This window comes from Nasonia vitripennis, chromosome 5 (genome assembly GCF_009193385.2).
Source record: "Nasonia vitripennis strain AsymCx chromosome 5, Nvit_psr_1.1, whole genome shotgun sequence".
Classification (NCBI taxonomy): Eukaryota; Metazoa; Arthropoda; class Insecta; order Hymenoptera; family Pteromalidae; genus Nasonia; species Nasonia vitripennis.
In genome coordinates this window covers 27,227,431-27,254,944 of record NC_045761.1, presented here as the reverse complement: position 1 = coordinate 27,254,944, position 27,514 = coordinate 27,227,431, and the positions used below count along the sequence as shown (strand labels likewise).

At 47.3% G+C, this 27,514-nt stretch overlaps 4 protein-coding genes and 1 long non-coding RNA gene across 15 annotated transcripts; 3 read left to right on the top strand and 2 right to left on the bottom strand.

The window, feature by feature from the left end:
* The first annotated feature begins 409 nt into the window (after positions 1-409).
* On the top strand, positions 410-4,763 carry LOC100118065 (ATP-binding cassette sub-family D member). 3 transcript variants are annotated; one of them, XM_032600902.1, is made up of 9 exons: positions 410-723; positions 861-1,500; positions 1,574-1,812; positions 2,063-2,440; positions 2,516-2,610; positions 2,691-2,874; positions 2,960-3,057; positions 3,127-3,795; positions 3,920-4,763. In XM_032600902.1, the coding sequence occupies exons 2-9, from the start codon at positions 932-934 to the stop codon at positions 3,965-3,967; spliced, it is 2,280 nt and encodes a 759-aa protein (XP_032456793.1). In that variant the 5' UTR covers positions 410-723; positions 861-931; the 3' UTR covers positions 3,968-4,763. The 3 variants fall into 3 exon arrangements, with proteins under 3 accessions (XP_032456793.1, XP_032456794.1, XP_032456795.1); XM_032600903.1 differs by having other exon boundaries at positions 459-697; XM_032600904.1 differs by having other exon boundaries at positions 459-719.
* Positions 4,764-6,047: 1,284 nt separating this feature from the next.
* On the top strand, positions 6,048-12,254 carry LOC100118111 (protein glass). 2 transcript variants are annotated; one of them, XM_008208667.4, is made up of 6 exons: positions 6,048-7,337; positions 7,433-7,751; positions 7,933-8,214; positions 9,564-10,004; positions 10,374-10,541; positions 10,857-12,254. In XM_008208667.4, the coding sequence occupies exons 1-6, from the start codon at positions 7,235-7,237 to the stop codon at positions 11,020-11,022; spliced, it is 1,479 nt and encodes a 492-aa protein (XP_008206889.1). In that variant the 5' UTR covers positions 6,048-7,234; the 3' UTR covers positions 11,023-12,254. The 2 variants fall into 2 exon arrangements, with proteins under 2 accessions (XP_008206889.1, XP_001602165.3); XM_001602115.6 differs by having other exon boundaries at positions 6,449-7,337; positions 7,936-8,214.
* Positions 10,297-25,284, bottom strand: LOC100118146 (C-terminal-binding protein). 7 transcript variants are annotated; one of them, XM_016985632.3, is made up of 8 exons: positions 24,551-25,284; positions 18,290-18,727; positions 17,921-18,208; positions 17,639-17,827; positions 17,470-17,559; positions 17,236-17,392; positions 16,751-16,928; positions 10,297-10,548 (listed from the first exon to the last, which is right to left on the bottom strand). In XM_016985632.3, the coding sequence occupies exons 2-8, from the start codon at positions 18,485-18,487 to the stop codon at positions 10,545-10,547; spliced, it is 1,104 nt and encodes a 367-aa protein (XP_016841121.1). In that variant the 5' UTR covers positions 18,488-18,727; positions 24,551-25,284; the 3' UTR covers positions 10,297-10,544. The 7 variants fall into 7 exon arrangements, with proteins under 7 accessions (XP_016841121.1, XP_016841112.1, XP_016841117.1 ...); XM_016985623.3 differs by lacking the exon at positions 10,297-10,548 and adding an exon at positions 11,589-15,732; XM_016985628.3 differs by lacking the exon at positions 10,297-10,548 and adding an exon at positions 11,589-15,729.
* A 178-nt stretch (positions 25,285-25,462) lies between these two features.
* On the top strand, positions 25,463-27,294 carry Or78 (odorant receptor 78). Of its 2 annotated transcripts, NM_001190581.1 has the most exons (7): positions 25,560-25,862; positions 25,926-26,207; positions 26,272-26,459; positions 26,530-26,629; positions 26,696-26,803; positions 26,865-27,020; positions 27,087-27,158. In NM_001190581.1, exons 1-7 carry the CDS (start codon positions 25,560-25,562, stop codon positions 27,156-27,158), a joined length of 1,209 nt encoding a protein of 402 aa, NP_001177510.1. The 2 variants fall into 2 exon arrangements, with proteins under 2 accessions (XP_008206776.1, NP_001177510.1); XM_008208554.4 differs by having other exon boundaries at positions 25,463-26,207; positions 27,087-27,294.
* On the bottom strand, positions 26,892-27,441 carry LOC116738613. The gene is made up of 3 exons (XR_004345061.1): positions 27,277-27,441; positions 27,066-27,202; positions 26,892-26,979 (listed from the first exon to the last, which is right to left on the bottom strand). It is a non-coding gene; the product is annotated as an uncharacterized LOC116738613 (long non-coding RNA).
* Positions 27,442-27,514: the final 73 nt, after the last annotated feature.

Here is a 27,514-nt window from a genome sequence, read left to right as displayed (position 1 = left end):
ACGGGAGGAAAAATTGCAAAATTTATAAGCGACCGATCGAAAGAATACAACGATCTCTCTCTCTCTCTTAAGTACTTACGTACGTCGCTGCAGAGGAGAAAAAAATCGAGCGGCGCTTTCCCCGCTCATCTACTCTCGCGCGCGCGAGAGATCCTTTCACGAGCGCGTCGAGCAGCACTGACCCTCGCCAATCCAGCTGCTCACCGTTACATGCCCATATCCACAAAAATTGCGCAGCCGGGCTTCTTCTGCTGCTTAATTAGCGAGAAAGGAAAATCAAGCGCATCCAACGCGTGTGTACAGCGTGTTTTCTATACGCGTATTAATCGAATCGTCATGCCTCGCAAAGAAGTGGCGCGACGGGGAGAGAGATAGAGAGATAGAGAGAGAGAGAGAGAGAGACAGAGCTACGAACGCACGGATGAACGATCGCGAGGCCGAGCTCCGCGGACTGAGCCAGTCGGCGAGTGTCTGCTGGCCAGTGTACGCGCGCGCGCGCACCAGGGACGTCGCAGAGCAGAGAAAGAGAGTCGCTCTCTGCAGCCGTTCTGCGCGTATATATATATATAGAGTGTTGTTCTGTTCTCTCCCGCTCGCATCTGCATTCTTGCGGATTACGGCATTGCGGATGTCCAGTTATCGGGAGTGAGGTTAGCCGAGGGGTCATGCTGCGCAGTGATTACGCTGTAATTACCTGGTAATTCGGTGTAGCAGAGTGCGTAGGTATACTGTGCGTTACGCGCTCTCTCGTATTGTTTTCTTTCCTTTGTTGCCGTCTGCTAGGCGACCCTCGCGGCCAGTGCGTGCGCGTTTAGAACGTAGTAGCTTCACTTGACAGATGACTCGGCTCTCGTTCGCAGGCACTCGGTGACGACAACTGCGACCAAGACGACGGCCCGACTAGTGTGCTGCTGCATCGGCTGCTGACAACATGACGTCGGTCTTCTCCAAGCTGATCGACGGGACGTCGCACAAGTACGGCATCCGTCAGGAGCAGCTGACGCGCGGAGTCGTCGGCGCGGTAACCGCGCTCTATCTCCTCAAAGTCGGCTATCCCTATCTCGCGGCTAGTGCCAAGATCTGCATAGCCCAGGTCAAGGGTCGGGAGAACGCAGTCGATAAGCGGAGCAACGGCAGCGTGCCGAAGAAGCAGCAGAATGGCAGGAAGAAAACCGCCGCCGCGGCCGCCAAGGAGAAGAAGATCGTGGGCTTGGACAGGAACTTTCTCAAGCAGTTGCTCATGCTGCTCAAGATCATGATTCCTGGCTGGAGGACCAGGGAAGCTGGACTGCTGACCTGCGCGACTTTCACCCTCTTGGCCAGGACCTTCCTTTCGGTCTATGTTGCCACTCTTGAGGGCCAGATTGTCAAGAGAATAGTGCTGAGGGACATCAAGGGATTCTTCTGGATGATGGCCAGGTGGTTCGCCGTGGCTTTCCCTGCCACCTTTGTCAACTCGTCCATCAGATACCTGGAAGGCCGACTGGCTTTGAGCTTCAGGTATTACAGTCATACTTTGATCAATGGCTTATCATTCTGCAGCAATGTCATTGTCTCTACTTTCTTTGTTTAGAGAGCGACTGGTCGAGTACGCGTACAAAATGTATCTGAGCCAGCAGACCTACTACAGAGTCTCTGCCCTGGATACTCGTCTGGGTGGAGCTGAACAAAGACTGACCGATGATTTATCAGAGCTAGCCAGCTCCGTTGCACACTTGTACTCCAGCTTGACCAAGCCTCTGCTGGACTGCGCATTGGTTGGCATTGCTCTTATCTCGTTCTCTGCTCGAATGGGAGCAAGAACTGTTCCTGGTATGTCATGCCATCTTGAGCTTATTATTTATTTGCCAGCATTTTAGAGACTCTCTCTCTATCTGGACTACATTGTTAATTTCAATATTTCAGTCTTGCGATTGCTTATCGTGTAATTAACTGATAAACTATATCAGACATGTGTAGTGCTGTTAAATTAATCTCGACTTCTTGTTTGTCACGCGAATTCACTTGAAATATACCGCAAACACTCGAAAATTTAATCAATGCTTTTGATGCATTTTTATAGGTCCACTGCTGGCAGTTGTTGTTATTGCACTTACTGGACAAGTTTTGCGTCTCGCGTCGCCCCGCTTTGGACAGCTGGTTGCCGAAGAAGCATCTAGAAAGGGAAAATTGCGAGAAGCACATGCCAGGATAAGTGCCCATGCGGAGGAGATTGCTTTCTATGGAGGTCACAAAGCAGAGCACAGATATCTCACGACAGCGTACAAGTCGCTGATTGTGCACTTGCGACGAGTTCTTGCCCTGAAATTAGGCTATGTCATGTTAGAACAATTCTTAATGAAGTATGTCTGGTCTGGAACCGGACTCCTAGTTATCGCTATGCCTTTGCTATACACGTCGAGCTCTGTGCTACAAAAAGCGCGCAATACTGACGGAGACGGTGAGTCATTGACTTTTAATTCCGCGCTAATTGCAATGAAATTGCTTTGATTAACATTTATTAAAACCTCCTCAGGTGGAGTGAGCGAACGTACGCGGTATTTGACAGTTTCAAAACATCTGTTAAGCTCTGGCGCGGATGCAGTGGAAAGACTCATGTCTTCCTACAAGGTATAATACGCGTGATATTCGATCCTACGCGAAATTACAGTAATCGCTGTTGCTTATAAAATAAAAACATTCCATTACAGGAACTAGTTGCCCTTGCTGGCTACACCGCTAGAGTAAGCGAGATGTTGGATGTTTTTAAGGATGCTCGTGACTGCATATACAGAAGAAATGTAGTGACGACTTGCCAAACTCGAACGCCTAACGGTACAACGGCGGAGGACCAAAAACTGGTCGAATTCCGCGATGGAATACCAATCATCAAAGGTCAGCATGAGATTGAAACTCGATGAATTTCGCGTAGTCGTCTTGAATCGAGTTTTCGTTTCGTTAACGTTTTGTTTTTTTTTAGGAGTCGTCAGGGAAAGCGAAGATGGTAGCATAAGTCTAATCGATGTGCCAATTGTTACGCCAAATTGCGAAGTTATAGTTTCTAAATTAACGCTCGAGGTACGCAGCGTGAATTCGTGCTTGTCTTGATCCATGAGCGCGTACTCATTAAAAATTTTTATGCTGCAGATTCGACCCGGTGATCACATAATCATTACTGGTCCAAACGGTTGTGGAAAGAGTTCGTTGTTCAGAATAATTTCTGGACTTTGGCCGATTTACGGTGGTATCTTGACCAGGCCCGGAGAAAAATACTCAAAGAAAACTGGCAGGCCATCTTTGTTCTACATTCCGCAAAAGCCGTACATGACAGTAGGATGTCTCCGAGACCAAATAACGTATCCAGCAGAGGTGACGAAAGACGAATGTTCGGACGCGAAGCTACTCGAGTTGCTGGATTTGGTTGATCTTCGTGGACTCGTGGAGAGGGAACCCAACGGCCTCGACGCTCTTGGCGACTGGGATTCGACCTTGTCCGGAGGAGAGAAACAACGTTTGGCTATGACTAGATTATTTTACCATGCGCCGCAGTACGCGCTTCTCGACGAGTGCTCGAGCGCTGTGAGCCTCGAGGCAGAAGGCGCCATGTACGAGACGGCTAAGAAGAAAGGAATCACATTGTTAACAATCACGCATAGAGTGTCTTCCCTATCCAAGTATCACCGCTTGATTCTGCGCTTTGACGGCGAGGGCGGTTGGAGTTTTGGGCCTTTGAACTCCGAGAGTCTGACATTTTTGCAGAACGGCGATAAAGAGGAGAAGAGTGAAAACAAAGAGGGACATTATCAGCATTTGCAGGTTCGTGCGTTACATTTTTTGAAATTAAAGATGACATACTTGCACTTATAACTAACTTATAACTAAGAAAATAGAAGATACGAAAAAGTTGTTCAATTTCAAAAAATGTCTCATCTTATTGCAGGAGGTTCGGGATTTGCTCAGTGATGAAACTCACATCGGCATAAGCTGAGGGTCCTACGTCACGACGACTCAAGTCCTACGCAAGCTCGTGCACTTTCTCGTCCGCTGCACGCGAGTGTACATAAATACTTTTTCAACTTAGATTTAATCTATTGTACAAAATATGAAATTTATTGCCGTATTTTTTATAAAGAGCATGTCAATTATATATTAGACATTAAATTTTATCAAGACATGATTTATGAGAATCGATATAGACGATGAAAAATGTATACTGTACAATCAGAATGACGCGAGAGGATTTCATCCATACTGATAGTTAAAATTCTTGGGTAATAGATAGTTTATATATATATATTGAATCCTTCACTCGATAACGTTCACAGTTTTATAATCATCGAGAAGTAAGTGAGAAAATAGAACTTTCGAGAGAATAAAAAAATTGCATAAAAGTTGTTCTCCTGACGTAATTCTCTTTATGCATGCTATACCGCACTTTATGGATAGCTAGGTCAATGATAAATAAATTGAAAAATAGAAAAACCTCGGAAATCCTAAATGCAGTTCAGCGTATTTTAACGAGCGGTGATTAGGGGACGTTGAATTTAACAAATTATATGAATATGGAATATTCCGCAGTGTCTCAAGCCTTAGAAGAGGTTGATCAGACGATCAAGTTTTGTTTTCAATTGTAAAGCGCAGAAATTTCAGATTGTTGCCAATTGTTATTTAATAAACGTTACGAAATTTATTTGTGGACATATTTTTCCGATACAATTTACCGACGATAACTTTGAATATTGTGATATACGAATTGTGGTAATAAAGAGAATGATTTGATTAAATCGTCTTTAAGATTCTTCAAAATTTTTTTTTTTTTTTTTTTTGCACAAAGTATTCACTTTTTGTTTTGCATTCCGCATCTAATAAATAAATAAGTATTATGTAAATCTAAATAAAGACATTTATAATTCTTGCCAACCCTCGTGTCTTTTATTCAATAAGTAGATTGCACGTTTACCTAATGGTTTTTACTCAATCGGTAAGTTCTCTTTCTTCGTTGTTCTCCTCCTCTGCGCGCGCGGGTGGGTAAAGTATAAAAATAATTTTCAAGAAATCGAGGCAGCCAATTTCTTCAATCGTATTTACCGCGCAAAGTGAACATCGAGGCTACGATTAAATTTAAATAAATTACCTAGCAAAATAAACTCCGAAGTGATGAGACAATAAAATGTCGCAGAGTATAGAAATTTATTGTGTAATTTTTTGTTTTTTTTTGTGTTCATCGGCCAATAGATGTATCTATCATATCAGAATCTTTTCCGTATAAGCGTATTATAGGCAAGACGTAGAAAGCGGCTACAGGCTGAAATCAAAATGGCGACACTGCTCTCGCGGGCAGTGGATTGAAATTGAGTCCTTTTCCGCGATATTTTCAGAGTAAACAGATGTATCCGAATCTCGAAGCTTCGTCATCGTGATAATTTGACGAAATCAGCCATTCGAATGTATCATCTTCGTCGATATTATTAAAAGAAAAATGCGAGACTTTCGCTCTCGATGCATCGGTGTTTGGGACTAAAATCGAAAATCATCCTCTCTCTCTCTCTCTGTTGGAGTCGGCGCTTCGAAAAAAAAAAAAAAAAAAAAAAAATGTAATTACACTCGCGGTGACGTTTCTTTGTTTTGTAAGGGAGAGAGGGTCGATTGAAATAACGCTCGGGGAGGGAAGACCCGCAATTTCCGATGAGCTTACCTCCGGGAAACCCTCCAAAGGCGAAACGTCGATACGCCCGCGCGTTGCCTCAAAAGCAGCAGCCATCTTCGGGGTTGTATATACGTATATACGATATAGGTACGCGTATGGGTATAGAGTACACAGGCTGCAGGTACATAGAGGGTCGGGTATACCGGGAAAAGCTCGGAGAGTCCAGCTAAGCAAACAGTGTGCATATTACGCGCTCTTATAGGAAGGAGTTGCAGACACTGCGCGCGCGAGGGATTAAGGACGAGACGAGGACGGTTCGGAAGAGCGGCAGCGGCGACAAGCCTCTTTGTCTAAATAGCCGATTGAATTACAGTCGGGCGCGTGCCAGCCGGCCAGCAGAAAGGAAAAAGCGTCCACACGTGTTGCGGCGACGGCCAATATGCCGATCTTTCTCTTCCTCTTCTCTCTCTCGATAATTAAATTTCCCGCTAAGCGAGCGAGGAGATAATCTCCTTGTCTGTCATCTCCCCGCGCCGGTTAATCAGTCAGACCGCAGAGAACAGAATTCTGGGGGGATGCTCTATCCTCCTGGGGTGGCGAGCAAAAGAGAGAAAAGAGGCTTTCAGGTGCGCAGCGCAAACACAGGTGCGAATTTAATGCAGACGCAGGATCGGGTGTACGCGGTCGGTAGTTCCGGCGGGTACGGGACTTCCTCTTCCGCCGAAATAAACAGCCGCGCAACCGAGGATCGGAGCGATGATATCGGGTTCGATCGCGAAAAGATCGGTTCGCTTAATTCCGAGCGATTGCTCATCGTCCGCTATTCCCGCCGGTTTGGAAAAGACTCGCGGAATATTAGCGCGATCTCGGACGGCCGGGCTCACCGTTCACTGGGCAACGATGATCGCCGGCAGCGGCATTGCGAGCCAGTGATCGCCTCGTCGAGGACCACCCGGTCGCTCTCTCGAGTCTCTCACACCTACGGTAATGCTATCTGGGCGAAAATATAATATATCGGCCGATCGCGGGATCGATCGCTGAGTGAGCGATTAGTATCCCGTGTCGTCCTCTCTCTCTCTCTCTCTCTCGCTCGCTCGACAAGGGCCGCAACGCATATACGTGTCGCGCGCGCTGTCAGTCTGCCGCGAGAGCTGGCCCAGTACGGACACGACAAGGGATGCAAGCGAGAGTGTGTTGCCAGTGTCGCGATAACTGTCAATGGAAATACATCTCTTCGTAAACTGCGCGCCTGTCTCTCTCTCTCTCTCTCTGTGAGTGTGTGTGGGTGCACGTGGTCGTGGCTCATTGACGACGAGCGACCGAGGCTGCCGATTTTTCGAGCTTTTTCGGAGAAAAGCTCCCCCCAAGAGAGCTTGCCGCGATATGACGGAGCCGAGGCTGCCGCTGCCTCGCGGTTGCCAGGACAACCAGAGGGGCTGGACCAGCGCATCTCGATAGGCCGGCCCGCGGTTCGACCCGAGAGAGAGAGACTCGTACACACGCGTATAAACATAGGATAGCTGAAGCGAGAGAGAAGTCGCGCGAGTGTGTGCGTATACCGGTGCGTAGCCGGTTGCGCTCGCGCAGTGCTCGAGCGAGGCTGAGGGGATGTTCCTAAGGGAGGCTGACGATCAGAATTTCGTCGAGATGGAGTTTCTCCAGAGCCATCATTCCGCCAACAACTCCGAGTCGCCCTATACTCTCGGCGCCGGTGAGTACATCGGTTACACGCATACTCCGTGAAGATCTCGAATCGTTGGTTTTTTTTTTTTTTTTTTCCTTAAAGTCACATCTATTCACGCACAGGCTCAGTTGGAAGCATCGAGGCAAGCATACCGTCGGCTCTGTGCTCGGGCTCGTTGGCCGGCGAGGACGAGGCCGAGCAGCACCATCGAGCTCATGCCGAGAACAGCTTAGCCGGACTGCAGGCACTAGAGGACGAGGCCGTACAGCAGCAACAGATTCAGTCCAACGGCACCGCCGGCGCTGCTGGTGCTCAGGGCCAGCTGATCGGCGAATTCGGCAGCAGCTTCTGGGTCGACGACATGGCCGGATTCCCGCTGCCGCCGCTTGACCTCGATCCCCTGCCTCCTGGGCTCTTCAGTCCCTGTTCCGGGACTTACAAGTGAGTTATTCGCTATTCCGACAAATATACGCATCGATTCCCGCTCAGCCGCGAATCGTTGCGTATTTTCCCTGTGTTTAACCAGCCGCGTCCGATCGAGCGTGAAAACGCGATAAGATAGTGATCAGCCCTGGCGAATAACCGAGCCGATCTCTTTCTATTCCCTTTGAAAACACACAAGCAGTTGGGGTTGCGCAAGGGGCGACTGCCTGCCTCGACCCGGCAACATCAACGGCGAGGGTATGGCCGACGTCCTGCTGTCCCTGAAGCACGCGGTGGTCCACCCGGCCAGTCCCACCGGAGGCTACTACTCCACGAGCGGGATACCGTCGCACGCGTACTCGCCCCAGGACTACGGGCAGAATCTCGCGGCCGCCGCTGCTGCCTCTCATTACGCCCAGGCGCCTGCCATGTCGGTCAATGTTTCCATGAACATGACGATGAACATGAACATGCATCCTGGGTGAGTAGATAATGTATCGGAAACCTTCCTGATACGCGATGGTTTGAAACAAGGGGATGGGCTCTATACGGCGCTGTTCAATTTAACGTTGGAGTATGCCGTTAGAAAAATGCAGGTTAATGGAAGAACGCAGAATCAAAAAGAAAGTACATGATTGTGGATAAGCTAGGGGAGGAAGATCTCAGAGTTGGGAATTTTACTTTTGAAAAGGTTAGCCAATTCAGGTATCTGGTTACTTCCATAAATGATAGAAACGAGATTAATGTCGAAATAAATAAGAGACTCCATTCCAAAAACTCCAAAAACGTTAAAATAAGAATATACAGGACGATAATACTGCCGCTGGTTCTGTACGGGTGCGAAACGCGGGCTCTCACCAAGCAGGCGGACAACCGTTTTAGGCTATTTGAAAATAAAGTCTTGCGAAAAATATACGGGCCGCAGAAAGATGAGGAAACCGGGGAATGGAGGAGACTACACAATCTGTATACGCGTCAGCAAATATTAACCGAATAATAAAATCGCGCAGATCGGGATGGGCAAGGCAGACCTAGACGTAGATCTAGTAGAAATAGGACGGGTGGGTGTCGATCTCGGAGAGATGCATCTTGGGTGGGGTTGACACAAGATATAGGGCAGCGTGGAAGGCTTGCGTAGATGAGGCGATGAACTAGTCGAGTTCCAAATGTCATGTAAAAAAAAAAAAAGATGATTCGACCGTATTATGGAGCGATCTATGTCCGATACGCATTCTTTGCGTTCTTTTGGGCAACCGGTTGGTTTGCTTTTTCGGCTATGTTGCAAATCTGCAATATAGCCGATGGCTTGTGCACTGCGCGACTGAAATCCAAGCGTTATCACACAGATAGAACAGCTTGGAATACAAATGCCGGATCTTGGATTTTAGATAAATAGTAACATTTTTCTTTTATCTACAACTTGTTCGAAATGAAAAAGTAATTCAAAGTGTAGCGCGACAAAAAATAAGAATAAAAGCATATCTATATTGCACAATCGGCAATATTCTTTAATTCATCGATTTCCTCGAAAAAAGCTCAATACACGAGTATATAATAATAATAATAATAATAGGCGTAGAATAAAGCAAGTAGTAAAGCTCGTAACTAGTCAGACCCGTCGGACGGACGATTTCGTTCGCGAAAGCTTCCACCACGGCGCGAATCATTGCCAAAAGCAAGAAATTAAAGCACGGCCGGAAAAATAAAAAGCTCGTTATCAAACGATCGCAGCTAATTGTACCGCACCTCATCCTCGAGCGCGGCGTCTAAATGGCAGCAGCTTAAAAGCGGCATACCTACATCCTCCCCCTTCTGTGTCTCTTCCCACAGTTACGAGCAGAACTACACAGGCGCGTGGGGCGTGGAGCCGTTGCTGAGTCCCGCCCCCCAGTACGCCGGGATCGAGCAGCAGCAGCAACAGCAGCAGCAGCAGCAGCAGAGGGTGAACCAGGCGGCGGCCAATAGCCTCGCAGCGGCGGCCGCGGCCGCCACCTCCTCCGCTCACCCCCAGCCTCACCACCACCACCACCACCACCACCAGCAGCAGCAGCAGGAGCATAACCAGCAACACCAACACCCCCAGCAGCAGCAGCAACAGCCGCAAGGGGCTGGTGCCGAGCTCGTCGCTGGGCCCGGACTGACCCCCGGGGCCCTCGGTCCTCAGGACGACCAGGCCAGGCCGAACCTCTGCAGGATATGCGGCAAGACCTACGCCAGGCCCAGCACGCTCAAGACGCATCTCAGGACGCATTCCGGGGAGAAGCCGTTCAGGTCTCTTGGGCTTCCTTTTTTTTTTCTTTAATTTTAGGTTTAAACTGAACCAAAACTTGCGTGATAAGATAGAAAAATAATTCAACTTTCGAAAACAATTCTTTATTTTACAAATCAATACATAATGGAATCGTCGGGATACTATCTAGAAAAAGACTAATTTTAAGACTCAGAATGAAATAAAGCGAAAGAAAACAATAATTAGCGCAGTGCAATGAACGTTGACAAAATAATAGATACAGGAATAATCGATACTAGGACATTGTAAACAAATGAACAGTCAAGGCAGATAGATGTATTGTATAAATTTTTTAATCTTTTTTTTTTAAAAATACAGTTTGTGTAACTGTCTATTCGCTGGAATTGCAGATGTCACGCCTGCTCCAAAGCGTTCAGTCAGGCGGCGAATTTGACGGCTCATGCTAGAACGCATTCAGGGGAAAAGCCCTTCCGATGTCCCGTCTGCGACAGAAGATTTTCCCAGAGCAGCTCTGTCACTACGCATATGAGAACACATTCCGGGGAACGCCCGTACAGGTGCTATCTGAATTACAAATTATCTCATGATTATAAACTAAAGTATATCTACTATATATTTTATCAATTCAGCAACCCGGCGATCGAATCACCTAATACTGGCAAAAAAGCAAATGTTCATGCGATGATGGCGAAGACAGTGTCTTGCTGCTGTTAAAAGGCTTGTCGAAATCCATAAATAATGATACAAACAACGGCAAGGCACTCTCTTCGTTTGATTCAGATTAATGTATATACGCATTATCAAATAAACTCTCGTATCTCAATTCTGAAATGACAGTGTGTTAAAGTAAATGGTAAAATTTTTGCTCGCAGGTGTCGATTCTGCAAGAAAGCCTTTTCGGACAGTTCCACCCTGACGAAACACTTGCGAATACACTCGGGCGAAAAGCCGTATCAGTGTAAATTGTGCTTGCTAAGATTCAGCCAAAGCGGAAACCTCAACAGGCACATGCGAGTCCACGGCGGCTCTCTGACGTGACAAAGTACAACCCTCTGCATGATGGGAGCTGAATCATTACCACAGTGCTGTCGAATACCTGTCATTCGACTCGAGACGAGCTTACAACGAAAATAGTAGAAACCTCCAACGCAACGACGTCTCACCCTATCGGGAGGAGCCTCTTTCACTCGAGGCTGCGTGATGACGTTTGATTTTTTAGAAAAATAAATAAAAACGAAACGAAATTTTTCTTCCAAAGAGAAAAAGAAACGAGAAACTGATGTCGCAGAACACGGCGATTATTGTTTTTTACAAAGTAAAGCGCGCGCGCGCGTGCCGCGAGTTTACTTTTCATTAGCCAAAAGTTGCTTCGACATTTGCTCAGTGTTTAGAATTCGTTTGGAGAGGAATGTTTGCTTCGATCAAATCTACGATAAATTCTAAAACGAAAAGAAACAATGTGAAACTAGTCCAAAGTATCAAAGAATAAACAATTTGTGAATATATTTAAAAAAAAAAAAAAACAAAATCAAACCAAAAGAGGAGGATGGGTGAAACGATTTAGATAACAGACCTGCGGCATTCATACACCACAGCACCGTTGATTATTGTACAAATATTGTATTTATTATAATTATTATTATTAATTATAATTAATATTAATGTTGCTGTTTTCGCCACTTTCAATTCTCATCTTACGTGGCTTTTTACTCATCGCCGACTTTAAACTTTTTTTTTCATTATTATTTTTACTCTCTGAATTTCTCTTAGTCAAATCCGCGTTACTTCTTATTTTGTTACCACTCTTCGTCGACTTTTTCGTTTCGCGCATCTCATATATCCCTATATTGCATTAAAAACGTAATGACATCTCGACATCGCTTAGATAAAATAAAACGCAAACGAGACATACATGTTTCAATATTCGTAGCGAAAAAGTCAAGGAACCAACTGTATATTTTTTGTAAAAAAGATTACTTTTTATTTCTTAAACGGCCATAATAAATGACACGGAGTATCTCGAATTTCGTTCGTATATCTCGTGAATCGTACAATAATTTTAACGTAGAAGAAATAGCGGAATATGGAAAGTTGGAGAGGACAGGGAGGAGAGATAAGAAGGAGATCTTTTCTATCGAGGTTGTATTTTTCAATCTTGATTCTCATCGATGCATCATGATTTCATTGTCTACAATTAATTTGTCTCATTCTCTCGATTTTTTGTCCACTTTTTATAATCGAAAATTCAAAGAATAAACTCACGTTTTTAATCTTTAATATAAATATCTTTTAAAAAACTTTCCCTTCGTTCGTTATCTTGTTTCTTATCGCGCTCACTCGTTCCGTTCATTCTTTTTTTTTTTTTATGTATAATAATGATGCATTTATAAGTAATAATATTCTTAAATAAAAAAAATCGATAATATCTCTACTTTATGTACCATACGGATGCACAAGGACGAGTTGGCCCTAAAATTTTAACTCACTTGTATTGTTCAAATTTTTAATTTTTCAAATTCTATTGTATCGCTATATATATATATATACTTAAAACTGAATAAAAGTTATACAGAATTTCAGTATTACGGGTCCACCTTGTCATTTAGCAGCCGTACTTATGTATAACTTGCTTTTCTCTTATGTAGCATACTTCTATTTAAAAAATGTATATGTCGCCTCTGTCACGCTCAGTTCATTCTTTTCCTTTTCTATGTGATGCTTTATATTGTTTTTCTTTCATCTCTTGCTCGTTCACATACATACGTTCATACATCCTTTCTTTTCCTTACTTTCTTAATGGAAGAAAAAATCAATTGCATTCTCAAGGGGCTTCTTATCCAGTAAAGCTACAATAGAAAGGCCCCCGATAATGTTAGACTTTGCACTTCGACTTTAAAATTGTCTTAAATCACCGTTGATCGGGTTACTTGTTTGTTTGCATGGAATGATTTTGGAGCTTACCAAATCAATCGAATGTTTGGAGAATATTTTTTTATTTTTTTTTTTATTATTAATTTTATTTATATAAAGATTTCTTTTTTTAATTAAATAATATATATATAGAAAGATTTTAATGTGATCGTGTCATCTATGTCTTTAGCGCTCGGGATAAAAAAAAAGCTTTAAATCTTCAAAAAAGAAAAAAATTATTTTATCAACAAGTATTGTTGATTTTAAGGTAAATATGGATTACGCTCAAACCAATATATCTAAAATTTTAAGCCACTCAGTAATTTACGACGGTTTTTCTTTTCTTTTTTAACAGTAACACTTGAAACCGAATCGATATGTGTGCGTTTCTAAAATAGATCTTTGCGTATTTATTTTTTACTCACTCGTAAATTTATAATTATCATTAAAGTCCTCACTGTCGTCAACGTTGCCGTGAAAGTCAATCGTTTCATATTATTCTTTTTTTTTCGTTCCACAAAAAAAACAAACAAAAGTTATGAATTTTTAATTAGTTTATCTAATTAATGCCAGTTTTAAACATAAATTGTTTGTATCAATTATCGATAAAATCTGCGGGTACTGTGTTTCAACGCTTCAAACGTTTCTTTACAACAGACTCGTTGTGAAATCTACCAGCTCTCATTCACAGTCAATCAATTTCTTTCATCCCTTTTAAAAGCATAAAGAATTATTCGTACTGAAAATTCAAAAATAAAAATTCATTAGAATTTACAAATCATTTATATTATTTAATTGTATGAGCTTTAAAACTCATGGTTGTACAAAAAGCTTTATGGAAACATATATTTTACTCTAGTTTTCAGTACGAAATAATGTTCTTTGTAATCGATAGACAAGCATAACGCGAATTGTAATTGTAAAACAAAAGCTACCTCAAATCATTATGTATTTTGCTTTACGAGAATACTTGATAACATCGGTAGTATTTGCGTCAATTAAGACAACAAAGCGCCGATTTATACAACTGAAATTCTTCATTTCTTTCTAGACACTGTGGCACAGCTTTGATCTTTTTAGAAATGTTCGGGGTACGCTTTGACAATGCTCCTTATTTTGAAAGGTATAAAGAAGCCGCACATTATAGACATTAACGCAGTTAAAAAAACTCGTTACAAATGCGAAAAATTATAACAAGACTAAGACAGATATAAAATTTAAAATGAGATATTTTTTAACTCTTGATATACAACCTGTTTCAAGGTTTCTTTTTTCTCAATTCGTAGATTGTCTCACTTCTGTTTGCTTGCAATTTTCTTTATTATCTTAAACACTTATTAATTAAAAATGTTAATATTTAAATCTAAATTTGTGTGATTATAAAGTTTCTTAACAATGCGTGATTGGGAGCATACGATCGTACCTGCTTGATAGAACCGAACATGCTTATAATGAATCATTGACACAGCGGTCTTCTACTTAAAGAAAATAATAAACTTAGAAGAAATTAGTCTATAGATAAACAGATAAACTCTTGACTTGACACCATGAAACCCCTAGAGAAAAATTAAGTCAAAATTTAGACTCCTACAATACTCAAAACTTTGTCAAACTAAAGGTTATTCAAGGAATACACAATGAGAGGCATCGCAAAGCATATAATAAACGGCTCCGTGCCACTTTGACTTGAGCACAGCAAGTCTGCCAATCAATTAATTCACAATTCCAATGCAAGACGGTATACAACGCATACGGTTCAAAGTATATAGCTTTAGTTAAATAATAAAATGATAGACAAGTCCTGGGCCATATAACGCGCGCGATCGCGGTCGCAGGCACGGAGCACTTGGTCTCGTGTACGCGAAACGTTCTTACTAGAATCTCTTGCTCTCTCTCTCTCTCTCTCTCTCTCTCTTTCTCTCTTTCTCTCTTTCGTTCCATGTCACGTGTCTCGATGTGTGTGACTGAGTGTTTGTGTCTGTGTGGGGAATTGTTTGTATACATGTATGTATTTGTGGGCATTCTCGACACTCTCACTCTGACTTGACAGTATTTAGTCCACTCGTAGCAGCTGCTGCTTGTGATGATGGGTCTTGGTGTGACGGTGACGATGGCGGTGGCGGCGACGAAAACGAAGACGACGACAGTGTCCAAGTAGCAGCAGCAATAGCATCAGCATCAGTATCAGTATCAGTATCAGCGGCAGCAGCAGCAGCAGCAGCAGCAGCAGTAACAGCAGGGGCATCAGATGAAAAAGACAGGAGAGACAATGATCGGCCACTAGTGCTGCTGGTATCTCGGTGGTTTTTGCTGGCTTGATCTGATATTGCAGTCGACGGTGTTGGTGTTGTTACAGTTAATAGTTGTAGATGTAGTTGTAGTTGTGGTTGTGGTTGTGAATGTTGTAGTGATGGTAGTTGTTGGATCTAAGGATGATCGCGGCGCCGCTGGAGTGGAGATGCTGCTGCTGGAGGCTCAGGGATGATGACGTTGTTGCTAGGCTGGATAGTTCAGGGTCAACGGGGACTCGGGGCGGGCGGGCTCGGCCGTGGGTCGGGCTCGCTCACTATGCTGTGTGGTAGACCGGCGAGTCCGGCCGGTGGTGGGGCGGAGGCTGGGCCCCCGGAGCCGGCGCCGCCGACGCTCGGGGTCGAGGGTCCGGTCGGGCCCCCGCCGCCTCCCGCCGAGGAGTTGGGTCCACCGGGACCGGCGCCGCCGCCGGCGACAGAGTGGCCGCCCGGTGGCGGGGGCGCCGAGTCGTGCGGGGTCGTCGAGTGGGCCTGCTGCACCGGCAGGGCGCCCGGGTAGTAGCCGCCGTTGATGCCCTCCGGGTAGCTGCTGCGGAGAAAGCGAAAAGAAATTGGCCACTTGGACTTTTTTATGCGAATTGCTCGGACGACATCTCTCATTTGCTTGACAACAGGTTGTGTCAGCCTTTTTCCGATTTTCTTTTTGCTTTGCTCTCCCTCCCGACTGACTGTCTTATTCTCATTCTTATTCTTATTCTTATTCTTATTCTTACTCTTACTCTTATTCTCTCACACCCTCACTCCCTCTTTCGCTCACATTTACATTACTTTGTCTCTTTCTCTCTTTTTGCTATTTCTTTTGCGTGTCATTGCGTGGGATATCTGTATATCTCTGTTTGCTCGTTTATCTGTTTCATTTCACTTTCCTCGCTAATACGAGTCTGTGTCTTAACATCTGCTTGAAAGTCTGTTTCTGCAAAAATTACGGATTGCTTTTTTTCGTAACCGGGCCCAAGAGAAAGAGCTAAGTTTTATCTAGTGGCTAAGTTGCATTTAGCGTTTCGGCGGTTAAGGCGTGCATGCTACAGTTGTCATGAGTCAAGTTTTTGTTTTCTTTACATATTACATTTCTCGCGACTAGCTTTTAATTAAACAGCACCGAGGCTTGAGCCGTTAGCGTTTCTTGTCTTAATTGTGAGCTTCTCTAAATCGATCAAAGTTTTCGTGCAAATAAGGAATTCATTTTCAGAGCGTCTAAAGCGGTAACAGTTTTATTTGGTTAGCAATTTAAGTAAGAAGTAGTTTTCCAATAGATTTTATTTCACCTCTTTAACAACTGTCACTTTTCACTGCGTATTCCACATTATTAATACCTATGTACAAATTTTTACGTTTGACACAGAGAGCTTTTGTTTCTGATGCTTGTTCCGTGAGCGAAGAAAAATTGAACTCTTCTGGCTTGATTGGCCGATTCAGTTTTTCTTTGCTCGGAGATACAAAAGAATCGCCTTAATTGCTGTATTTACATTAATCTGTCAAAAATTCTAAACTCGACGCTTGACGACTGTACTAGTCGTAGCGAATTTCAAGTATAGAAAATTCCTTACCCAGTAGTTGACAGGAAGTATTCTTTATTGACGCAATTTCTCAAACAATCTGGTATACGACCGACTATTGCTCGTCGTATTTCACTCGCAGCCATTTCACGAAGTTCCGTGCAGCTAGCATCACTGTAGAATGCAGCATGAGGCGTGCATAACAAATTTGGTGCATCCTTCAAAGGGCCTGAACAAAAACATAAACAAATTGAGTTACTTCAGAAACCCGACGTACGTAGACACATTGACACATTGACTCTCTCGAATCGTGATGAAACGTAGTGTTTTTCGGAAGTCATGGCACGATATGAAAAATTGAATGATAAAATTTTTTTTGTTTTTTTTAACATGCCACATTTTAACTATGTTGATAACATTCATAGAACACAACATCTCAAATGCAAACAAAATCAATTGGACAAAAGCAAGCGAATAAGTCAAGCAGGATGAGTTAACTACAGGTGAAGTAAAGCATTAGGTTAGATATGACTCACATTGCGTAGACTGACCCTGAAAGACATTGTATGGTTCGTTTTCGTGGACATCAAGAGCAGCTGCTCGAATTCTACCCTGTTTTAAAGCAGCGGCTAGTGCATCGTCATCAACTAATCCACCACGTGCTGTGTTTACTAAAAATGCTCCTGGTCTCATCTGTAAAGAGAAACAGAGTAAAATGAAAAAAGCTCGCATGATTTATTCGTTATTGGGTCTTAAAGTAAAGTGCATACCTGTTTGATAGTAAACTCATTGATTAGATGATGATTGTGCTCATTCAAGGTACAATGTAGAGACACACAATCTGATTGAAACAGTAAGTCCTGGAAGTGATATATCAATTAGAATCACAGAAGCAAGTTGGTCATTGATGCGCATCGATAAATGAAGTATAATACAAACCTGTAGTGTATAAACCCTTGTAAGGCCAAGGGATTTTTCTATTCCATCGGGAAGGTATGGATCATAAAATATAACATTAAAACCAAAAGCTTTTGCACGCAGTGCAACAGCTGAACCGATCCTGCCTAATCCTACTATTCCAAGCGTGTCTCCTCGTATCCTGGCACACCCTTGTGCTGCTTCTCTCACCTGGTGAAAGAAAAAAGCCATGTAACCAACTATTTGTGGCAATGCAGAACGAATATGTTCACCACCTCGGTTCATTCTCAAAGATTGACATACCTGTTCTGGTCCTGTGAATTTTTTGCCTTCGCGAACCATGTTCGCTAGCCAATATGTACGTCTATATAGATTTAGAATGAGGCAAAGAGTGGTGTCCGCTACTTCTTCAACTCCATAGCCAGGCACATTGCACACTGCGATGCCAAGCTCACCAGCGGCTTTGACATCGATGTTGTCAACTCCTGAACCAATTCTCACGATGATTCGCAGGGTCTTGAACTTCTCAAGGTCTTCCTTGGTCAGTATAATGGTGTGCCACATGAGAGCACCTACTGCCTCGTTTAGGACCTGGAAAGAAGCAGATGGTGGCATCGTTAGAATCAGTTAGAGCCCTGCAAAAGCAAAGACAGGAGAAGAAGGAGTACTAACCTTTTCGTGTATTTCAGACGTGGACTGTGCATCACAGAAGGCCACAGTGGCAACGTCTTTGAGAATGGGCATCTCAATGGAGCAGTCTCTGCCATCGAGAAGCGCCACCAATGGTCTGGTTTGAATGGGTCCATTGCTGATGGGACCCCTGAGGTTATCCATACGAGGGCGTTTGGGCAACATCTTCCGTTTGTCCATCGGTCAGACAACCCCCCCGAAGTGAATGATTTTCAGCTATCCTCTTGGGCCAAGAAGAAGACTAAAAACAACGGCGGCTGGTCAACGCAGCAGAATCCAATCAGTCCGTTGCAGTGGGATAATTCGCGCTCTTCTCCTGCGGCTGTCACACCAACTGTCCTGGCGAGGCTGGCTTGTGGTCGGTTTTAGGGCAGGAACCGCCGAACCTCCAATACATCACGGCTCCGTAAACGCTGCCACCTGCGAATCGGAAAACTCGGCTTGAGACACAGTGCGTGTTGTACAACAGGCGCTTGGGTTATGGAGAGCGAGAGAGAGAGAGAGAGAGGGAGCGCGCGGAGACGCACCCGCACACGCAGGCAGGAGGAGAGGGAGCGAGAGAGAATTGGAGGTTAGAGTCGAGCGACCGAGCGAGCACAGCGTGTGACCCGCCTCGTAACCGCTCGAATTCGAACTCGGCGAATTCCCGGCAGCTTACCTCGGGGAGAAACGAGGATCCGGGCTCGCCTGAAGCTCCGTTACGAGCGAGCACGAAGCGGGAGAAAGGCTGCGAGAGGAACGCGCGCGCGGACGGCTCTGCCAGAGGCGTCCTTTCGGAGCTCTGCGAACACGCACTCGACTCGTATCGGAGTAATGGAATATCGGAGCAATGGATCTCACGCACGCACAGACACACTGCACTCGGGAATATACAACGCACTGTTACGCGGAAGTTGCGCTCCGAGTCCTGGACGGCGCGACGTAGATCTGTCTCTATCCTACAAGATTCCGGAGAAGGAGCGGCGGCGGCGGCGGCAGCAGTGGCGGTGGCGGCGGCGGACTGCTACTGGCCGAGAGAGCGGCGTCGTGTCTCTCCTTCTCTCTCTCTCTCCCCCGTATTGCCACTGCACGAAATCACGTTGCGGAGGAAGCGGCGGCGCTGTGTCCCACTCTCTCTCTCTCTCTCTCTCTCCTTCTCTTTCGGAGACGCGCCGCTGCTGCAACGCTTTCTCTCTCTCTCTCTCTGCACCTATACCGAAAACGACGCTCGACTCTCTTTCTCTACAACTCGCTCCGAGCACTTGCTGCGTGTAAGATACGCTGTATACGTGTACGCGTATGCTTATGCGGGTAGAGAGAAAGCACAGCAGCCGGCTAAAGTGCGCGCGCGCGCAGGAGAGCGAATTTATAGGTTAAACCTCGACGCCGGTGCGTGTGAGCTCTCGAATACACACAAGCGAGCGTGCGTAAAGTATACAGCTGCGAGGATGGCCCCGTCTTTCTTTCTCCCTCCCGGCGCGTACACGAGCGAGCGAGAGAGAGACGCTTACGCACAAACGGAGAGTTAACGTGCGATCTTCCCTCTCTCTCTCTCTCTCTCCCTCTGTCTCTCGGTCTCGGTCGCTCTTTACGGTTTCTCCCTGTCTCTCTGCGGCTGGGGCAAACGTTTGCAGGACGGTTGATATAGCGAGCGAGCGAGCGGCGTGTATATGTGTGTGTGTGTGTGTGTGTGTGCGCGCCGCCTTGGTCACTGGGTCGACGTTTTCAGAGCATTTTCGAACTAATTGTTCGGCCGCGCTCGATATCTCTCTCGGCTCGCTCATCCATCCGATGATGCGGGCAATGAAGCGGCGGCCGAGCGAGAACGAGAGGAGAGGAGAGCGCGAGCAGCTTATTCATGAATGATGACGATGACCGAGTGTCAATGAGCGCGCAGCAGCAGCGGCACGTGTTTTCGAAGAGTCTCTGTCAAAGTGCGATATACAAGAAACTATATAATGCAGCGCTCGTCGTCGACGCTTCGCTCTCGACATATTGTTGTTCATCCGCGGCGGTGCGCGGCGAGAAAGTCAAGAGAGCGATATGTGGCGCCCTCCGATGCGTAGAAGCTTCTTCCAATAATTGCAGGAGGGACGAGTGTATGGCGACGGGAAGGGGAAAACGCTGCCGCGACGATTCCGCTGCTGCTGACTCTGTCTGCGTAATAACGTGCGTACGGCTATTCGCGGAAGCAGCTCGATTACTGCTGCACATGCAAAAATCGAGGACCTTTACTTGCGGAGACTAATCTCTCTCTCTCTCACTCTCTGGCGCGCGCGCGCGGCCGATGACGCTGGCTTGTGTGCGGGTATATATAACAGAGAGCGCTGTATTATATAGATGTATAGACGTAGGTATAACGGAGCCGCAGAGAGAAGGAAGTTTCGAGCGGCGGGAGAGATGCTCCGAGGGCCAAGTTATCCAATTATTGTCTAACCTGGGAGCGAGAGAGATAGAGCAACTTTGCGCCGAGTTGCCGCGGAGAGAGAGAGAGAGAGGAGGGGGGGGCTGAGCGTGCGGCTCTTCAATCGAGCCGCGATAAAGTAAACTTTCTTTCGAAACTCTCCGCGCCCCGACGACGACGACACGCTCTCTTTCTAATCTCGCTTCTTTTTTTCTATTTCGGTGTATACAGCCATCGCGAGATTCGCGCCTACAAACACGAGGCTGTTTAGAGACGAATGTACAGATGTGAATGAACGCGTGTCGGCGGCCTATGTAAGTGTGTGTACTGTGTAGGTGGATGGCGACTATAACGGAGTTCGCGCGCGCGCGGCGGCAGCTCCGAGAGTCTGCAGAGAGAAGCAAAGTTTCGCAAGCAAGGGGAGGGGGCACAGGAGGGAACTTAACTGAGTTAACTTTGCTGCCGAAGCAAACTTTCCGCCAACTTTAAGTAGTCGCCTCCGTCTCGCTCTTTCGATTCCCCTTCCTCTTTCGCTCTCTCTCTCTCTCTCTCTCTCTCTCTTTCTCTCCCGTGCTCGCGCGCTTTATTTCCTCATTTTCTCGTTCGCCCGTGCTTCCACACTTTCCTTCCGCGCCTCTCTCTCTCTCTCTCGGAATGACTTTCGATCAAATTTCCAGCAACGACTGTTGTTCTCGACGACGGTTGGTCAATGAACGATGCGTGCGCTGCACTTTTTTCGATCGCTTCCGCGTGCACTCGGCTCGCTGCTCGGTTACGTCAGGCGAAAATTCTGCAACTCCTTCGAAAAGAAGCCGAGCCAGTACAGTGTGCTTGTTTATTTACCCTCGAAACGTCCGAAAACAGAGTCGAGATTTCCCAAACAAAAAAGAAGAAGAAGAAGAAGAAAGAAGAAAGAAGAACAGGGATTAAACAACAAGTCCCGAGAGCAAATGAAATTCAAGTTGGATAAGTGCGGAAGATTCGGGGCCGCCGCCGCCGCCGCTTCGGCAAAGTATATATAACCCGTTTGGAAGTTGTGCGCGCGCGAGGGGAGAGAGAGAGAAGAGTCGGGGGGCATCAGAGGAGGAGAGCCGAGTAAATGAGGTGCACGCAGACGTGCAGCAGCGGGAGACTCGTTCTCCTCCCTTCCCCCCCCCCTCCGGCTCTCCGGAGACAATATATAATACAAGCTGCGCGAGGAGAAGTTTGAAGTTCGAGATATTTGACCTTCGCTAGCCGCGGCGTTGATTTTTCCCTACGTATATACGCGTACGGCATAAAGAAAGCCTCTCTCGTGCGCGCACGGCTGTACACGAGGAAGAATGAGAGAAGAACCGGTCGCGGTAATTGCCGAGCGAGCGAGAGAGAGAGAGAGAGAGAGAGAGAATAAAGCAGCGCTGCAGCGGCACGGGACTTTGCGCGGGATGGCATCTTGACTCCTAGTGGCAAAGTGCGCCGGTTGAAGCAATGGCCGGCGAGCCGCCACCGATCGATGTCTCGCTTCTCTCTCTCTCTCTCTCTCTCTCTCTCTCTCTCTCTCTCTCTCTCTCACTCCGTTCCCACCCTCACGCGCGCCGGGCTCTTGCTTGCTTGCCCCCTTCCAGCGCGTGTTATATACACACAACTTTACTCCCTTCCCAGCTCGGCTCGACGGCAACTAAATCAGCGAGCTGATCGTGTCGAGGCATTTACCCGCGCGCGCCCTCCGCTCTTCCTCTGCCCTGTGTGTGTGTGTGAGCGCGTGTACGTGTAAAGAGCCGCCGCCGCCGCCGCCGTGACCGCCGAGTACAGATATTGAAAAAGTACATCGTCGGTGTCAACGAAGGATGGCCGATGGTGTGTGTATGTGTGTGTGTGTGTGTATATACACATGCGGGGATGCGCCGCGCGACGCCGACGGATCGATGCCTTCGTATCAGCTGAATCGAGCGGTCGCTGCTGCGCTGGCTGCAACAAGGGACACATGAAAATACATAGCGCTGCGCCGTCGGCGGTTAATGCGCACCTCCGAGAGAGAGAGAGAGAGAGAGAGCGAGAGCGAGAATACATACGGGTCGTCGGGAGCTGAGTAAGCGAGAGCGTTACGTAAGAATGACTGCGCTCTCGCGCAGTGCGGTGCGAATTTCGTAATGCATCGCGCACTGCACTGCGAGCCGCTAATACTCGTATATATCGCTGACGCCGATGATCGGCCGCCGCGCTCTAGTTTTCGACGAACGCGTGGGTATATTATGTATATAGAGACATTAGCGCGCGAGCACGTGCACGCACGCACCCCCTCCTCTTCCTCCTCCGGCTGGCTGCACCGCGTATTATAGTCCTGCGCAAGAACGCCGGCACGTGTGTGGGCTGCTCTACGCGAGAGCGTTTTGCATGCTATTATCATCATCCAGCTACGAAAAGTTTTCCTAGACGCGCGATATATTTTTAATCGTCTCCGCGCTCTTTTCTCCGGAAGCGAGAAAGTTTGAGCGGACCGTAATAACCGCCGCTCGGCAACTCGTACAGTTCTACGCGACCAGCCCCGTGTACTGTACGTATATATGAGCTAACTGCAGCAACGCAGGTGCATATAGCCGTCGCGAACTTTCCGCAAAGTTATATCGTACCGTCCGTAATTAATTAGGAGCCAGCTCCTCGCGCGACGCTCAAGTTCAAGCCACTTCCTCGCTCGCTCGCTCGCGCGACGCTCAAGTTCAAGCCACTTCCTCGCTCGCTCGCTCGCTCGACGAGGCAAATCAAACAACAACAACAACAACAACAAACAGCGGAAAAAGTTGGGCTCGCGAATTGTAAAAAAGTCTCTCGCGCAACATCGGGCGAAGAATCAAGTTGTCAATTGGCTTGTGGAGCACGCGCTCGTAAATCACTCGATCTCTCCGTTCTCGCTGCGCTGCCGTGTATACCTATATATACACGCCGACGCGCACGGAGAGGGAGGGACGCGCTCTCAGTGGGAGAGAGAGAGAGACAGAGAGCTAAGCTGTGAGCGAGAGAGACGGAAGGATTTCGTGAGCGCAGAGGGACGCTGCTGCTGCGCGCGAGGACGCTTCTGGAATACCATTCATTTATCAGCCCCACCTTCTGCGGCGCGCACGCATCATCTCTCTCTCTCTCTCTCTCTCTATCTCTCTTCGCTTCTTCCTTCTCTTCGCGGTCTGTGCGCCGAACGCGTTGTATGTACGCAGCATGTCGGGGGGACCTCTATATCCTATGCGTTTCGCCGTTGCGAAATCCTGCGCGCGCTGAGCGCCGATAAGTGCAATCGCCGCCGCTCGAGGAGAAAGTGAGTAGTAGCTGTGCGTGTGCTCACTTCCGCCGCCGCCGCCGCGTCGCGTATTACATATATCGTACGTAGCGGAGAGAGAGAGAGGGAGAAAGAGAGACAAAGAGCGTAAAAAGCCGCGGAAAGAAGGGATTCCAGAAGGCGCATCGTGTATACGGTCCTTCGCCGCGCGCCGAAGGTCAGCCATGAACTTGGCTTCGTGGAAAGATGGCTCTGACAAAGAGGGAGGCTGCGCCGCGTTTTTTCCCGCCCTCGCGCGTAAACAAACCTGCGTGCCTCGCGCGGAGAGACGACGCACACGAAATCGGAAGAACCACGAACAGGTTGGCTGCTTGGCCGTCCCGCCATGTCTAAACGCATCTCCTCTCGATCTCTCTTCTCCCCAGGTTGCAGCGGCCGTAGGTCGTCGTAGGTACCTTACCCGGCGGTGAAAAAGTGCCGGCGCGCGCTGCTCCCTCTCTGTCTACGCGCGCAAGAAAGACTCTTTCTCTCTCTCTCTCTCTCTTTCTACTCTCCTCTCCTCTCTTTCTACATGCATACGTGTATATTCGCGCTATGCGCGTGTATCACTGACCTGTCGGATGGGAAAGCGCGAGCTGCTGTTGCTCTCCTCTTGCTGCACTGCACACTCGCACGACACAGTTATATATACTTTATATACACACGCACGTACACCGCGGGCGCCGCGTGTCAGCCTTCTCTGAGCTGCAGGACTCGGCGTGTCTCACTTGATTATCATTCCCCGCTCGCAGAGGCTCTCGAGCTGCTCGCCGTGTCTCTCTGCGGGTGCGTACGCGTGTCTGGATTTTGCCACTTGCTGCTACCGTCGACGACGATGACGGGGACGATGTTGGTCTTGCTCCCTCCCTCCCACGACGGCGACGACACGACTCGGTGCTGCTTAGCGGCGGCGGCGGCGTCTTCCGTCGTCGCAGCAGCACATCTGAGAAGAGTCGCACACGCACTTTCTCCCCGGCGCACCACTATAGAACACGATGCTGCTGCTTGCTGGCTCTCCTCGGCTACTCGGATGTGAGCAGCAGCGGTGCGAACGAGGGAGAGAGACGGGCACACACTCGCACACGGAGAGGAGGCGCACCGACACACGACGACTCTCTGCGATCGCTTGGAAACTCGCGCTCTGCTGTCTCTCTCTCTCTCCTCTCTCTCTCTCTCGGCGAATACTACAGTCCGATGTCTTTTCGAGAGCAGGCAAAATGGCGGCAGCCGGCGATCGCCTCTCGCTGCTCGACTCTCGAATCAGCGTGTCCTGTAGATCGCTCTCTCGACACGACGCCGCGGCGACGACTGCCTTCCCCCACTTCTCGGCGCTAGCCGCATCGGCCGACGCTGGCGCCATCGCCGCGGCAACGGCTCAACTACCTTTGAATTCTCCCGCGCTTTTCATCGATCCGGCTCATATAAAATGCCCTCCTCTCGCAATCTATAATCTCGAAGCGCGCTTATTAATCACGTCTCCGCGCGGACGGGGCTGATTACGCATACCTTTTTCATGAACGCGCTGACAAACGGAATAGTAATGGGCAACCAGTCGCCGGGGCTAAGTATAGAGTCGACTGAGGATGGCTCGATCGTTCGCCAGCTTCGACGAGTACACGTTCCTCAACAGATGGGGCCTCACCTTCCTGGGCATATGGAAGAGCGACGCGGAGGCTCGCGGGGGTCCGCTCCGGAGGTTCTTGCACAGGCTCCACGTGACTATCCTGTTCACCCTTCTGATGCTGCTGCTGCTGCCGCAGTGGATGGACATGTACGTCCTCTGGGGTAACATCGACGCCAACGCGGAGACTTTCGTGCTCAACGTCTTCACCATCACGGCTCTGCTGAAGCTGTGGTGCTTCCTCTCGGCTCGGCAGATTTTTGAGGTACCTGAAAACGCGCGAGCAGCCACTGAAGCGAGGGTGTACTTTTTAAAGTTCGAAATAAAGCAAGTTATAGACACGATGAAGGAGAACTGGAGAAGAACGATGAGCGGCGACGAGCCGGGACGGAAAACACACAGAGAGATCCTCCTGGACATGGCCGGCAAAGCTCGGGATTACACGAAACGCTACGGGTTGCTGATGTACTCGACGGCTACCATGTATTTCGTCTCGCCGTTCGTAGGGATGCAGCGGGATAACGTTCGAATTCGAAAGTACCCCTTTTTCGGCTGGTACTATTTCGATAGGTTTTCCAATCTGTACTACGGAATTTGCTACGCTTCTCAGGTATTGTTGCGCTCGCGAAAAAAAAAAAAAGAAAACTTGCATACATCTACGTGTTTTCAATCAGGTGATTATCGGCATCGTCGTAGGCACATCCAACTACGCTATGGACAGTATATTCCTCGTCGCGATCTACCACACCTGCGCGCGACTGCAAATGCTCCAACACGATCTGAAGAAAATCGGTGAGGATCGGGAGAACCGATCGCCCGAGGAGATCGTCCAGCTCATACGTCTACATCAACGGGAAATTCGGTAGTACAGAATAATTATCGACTTTAACGTGTACAGGTCTTAATTGACGCTTGCGACGTTTGATAAAAAGGGACGCGAAAAGGCTCACCAAGATCTTCAACGGGTCAAGCTTGCAGCAGTTGCTGGTCAGCTGTGTCATCATCTGCATCATCGGATTCAAGCTGATCATAGTGAGGCTACGCGTTTGCACGTTATTTTTAGAATTTCTCCGAGTATTTTTCGGATCGAATTTCTAGGCGTTGAACGACGGCGGCTTCGAGTTCCTGGTCTACGTCGCCTTCATGTTCGTCGCACTTCTTCAGATCTTCCTCTACTGCCGACCCGGCGATGAGCTGATCGTTCAAGTAACTTGTACTTTCCTATATCATCAGTAATAATTGTTTGAAGTTATTCATTGCCTTTCAGAGTACGGCAGTCGGTTACGCAGCTTACCAGTCGCACTGGACTTCACTGGAGGCCGAGTCGATTCGCAAAATAATGTTCATGATTCTGCGGTCTCAGACGTCGCTCAAAATGACAGCTGGAAATTTTTACGTACTGTCCTTGCCCAATTTCACAATGGTACAGAAATGCCTGTTTTCGACAGATTTCACCCGCCTTCCGTACCTGTATTGTCTTCTCTTTCAGATCCTGAGGATGTCCATGTCATTCCTGTCGCTTCTTCGCGCCATGTACAGAAAAAGCGACGGTTTCGGTTGATGTAACGTTGATGTGTAAAATAGTGCACGTCTCACTTGGCAATCCTATTTATGCGTGGATAACCTTTATTTTTGCATACGCAGCTTATATTAATAATAAAAATATTTATCTCGCTTACCGTAATAACCTCGTTTAAGTGTCATACTCAAAACAAATGCCGATCAAAGAAATGGCTCCGTATAAGATAAACTGCAACAAGTGCAACACGCATCAAACTCGAAACAAGTGAAACTCGAAACAAAGTTTCACATCTACTCACCGTATACTAACTTCCAGCGAGAGATTACCATGCAGCGATCGCACAAGTACACCGTGATACACGGAAAGGAACAGCGGAACGCGGAGCATTAGCGCGC

Bases quoted from the DNA above. Each gene is read 5' to 3' on its own strand.
- LOC100118146 (XM_016985623.3), bottom strand. From the start codon at position 18,487: ATGGACAAACGGAAGATGTTGCCCAAACGCCCTCGTATGGATAACCTC. The intron at 16,929-17,235 runs GTGAGTCATATC...GTTTTTGTTCAG, and splicing joins TCAGGGTCAGTCTACGCAAT to GCCCTTTGAAGGATGCACCA. The intron at 15,733-16,750 runs GTAAGGAATTTT...CTTTCTCCGCAG, and splicing joins TACTTCCTGTCAACTACTGG to CAGCTACCCGGAGGGCATCA.
- LOC100118065 (XM_032600902.1), top strand. From the start codon at position 932: ATGACGTCGGTCTTCTCCAAGCTGATCGACGGGACGTCGCACAAGTAC. The intron at 1,813-2,062 runs GTATGTCATGCC...GCATTTTTATAG, and splicing joins GGGAGCAAGAACTGTTCCTG to GTCCACTGCTGGCAGTTGTT. The intron at 2,611-2,690 runs GTATAATACGCG...ATTCCATTACAG, and splicing joins GACTCATGTCTTCCTACAAG to GAACTAGTTGCCCTTGCTGG.
- Or78 (XM_008208554.4), top strand. From the start codon at position 25,560: ATGGCTCGATCGTTCGCCAGCTTCGACGAGTACACGTTCCTCAACAGA. The intron at 26,208-26,271 runs GTATTGTTGCGC...GTTTTCAATCAG, and splicing joins GAATTTGCTACGCTTCTCAG to GTGATTATCGGCATCGTCGT. The intron at 26,460-26,529 runs GTAGTACAGAAT...TTTGATAAAAAG, and splicing joins CTACATCAACGGGAAATTCG to GGACGCGAAAAGGCTCACCA.
- LOC100118111 (XM_008208667.4), top strand. From the start codon at position 7,235: ATGTTCCTAAGGGAGGCTGACGATCAGAATTTCGTCGAGATGGAGTTT. The intron at 8,215-9,563 runs GTGAGTAGATAA...CTCTTCCCACAG, and splicing joins AACATGAACATGCATCCTGG to TTACGAGCAGAACTACACAG. The intron at 10,005-10,373 runs GTCTCTTGGGCT...CTGGAATTGCAG, and splicing joins TCCGGGGAGAAGCCGTTCAG to ATGTCACGCCTGCTCCAAAG.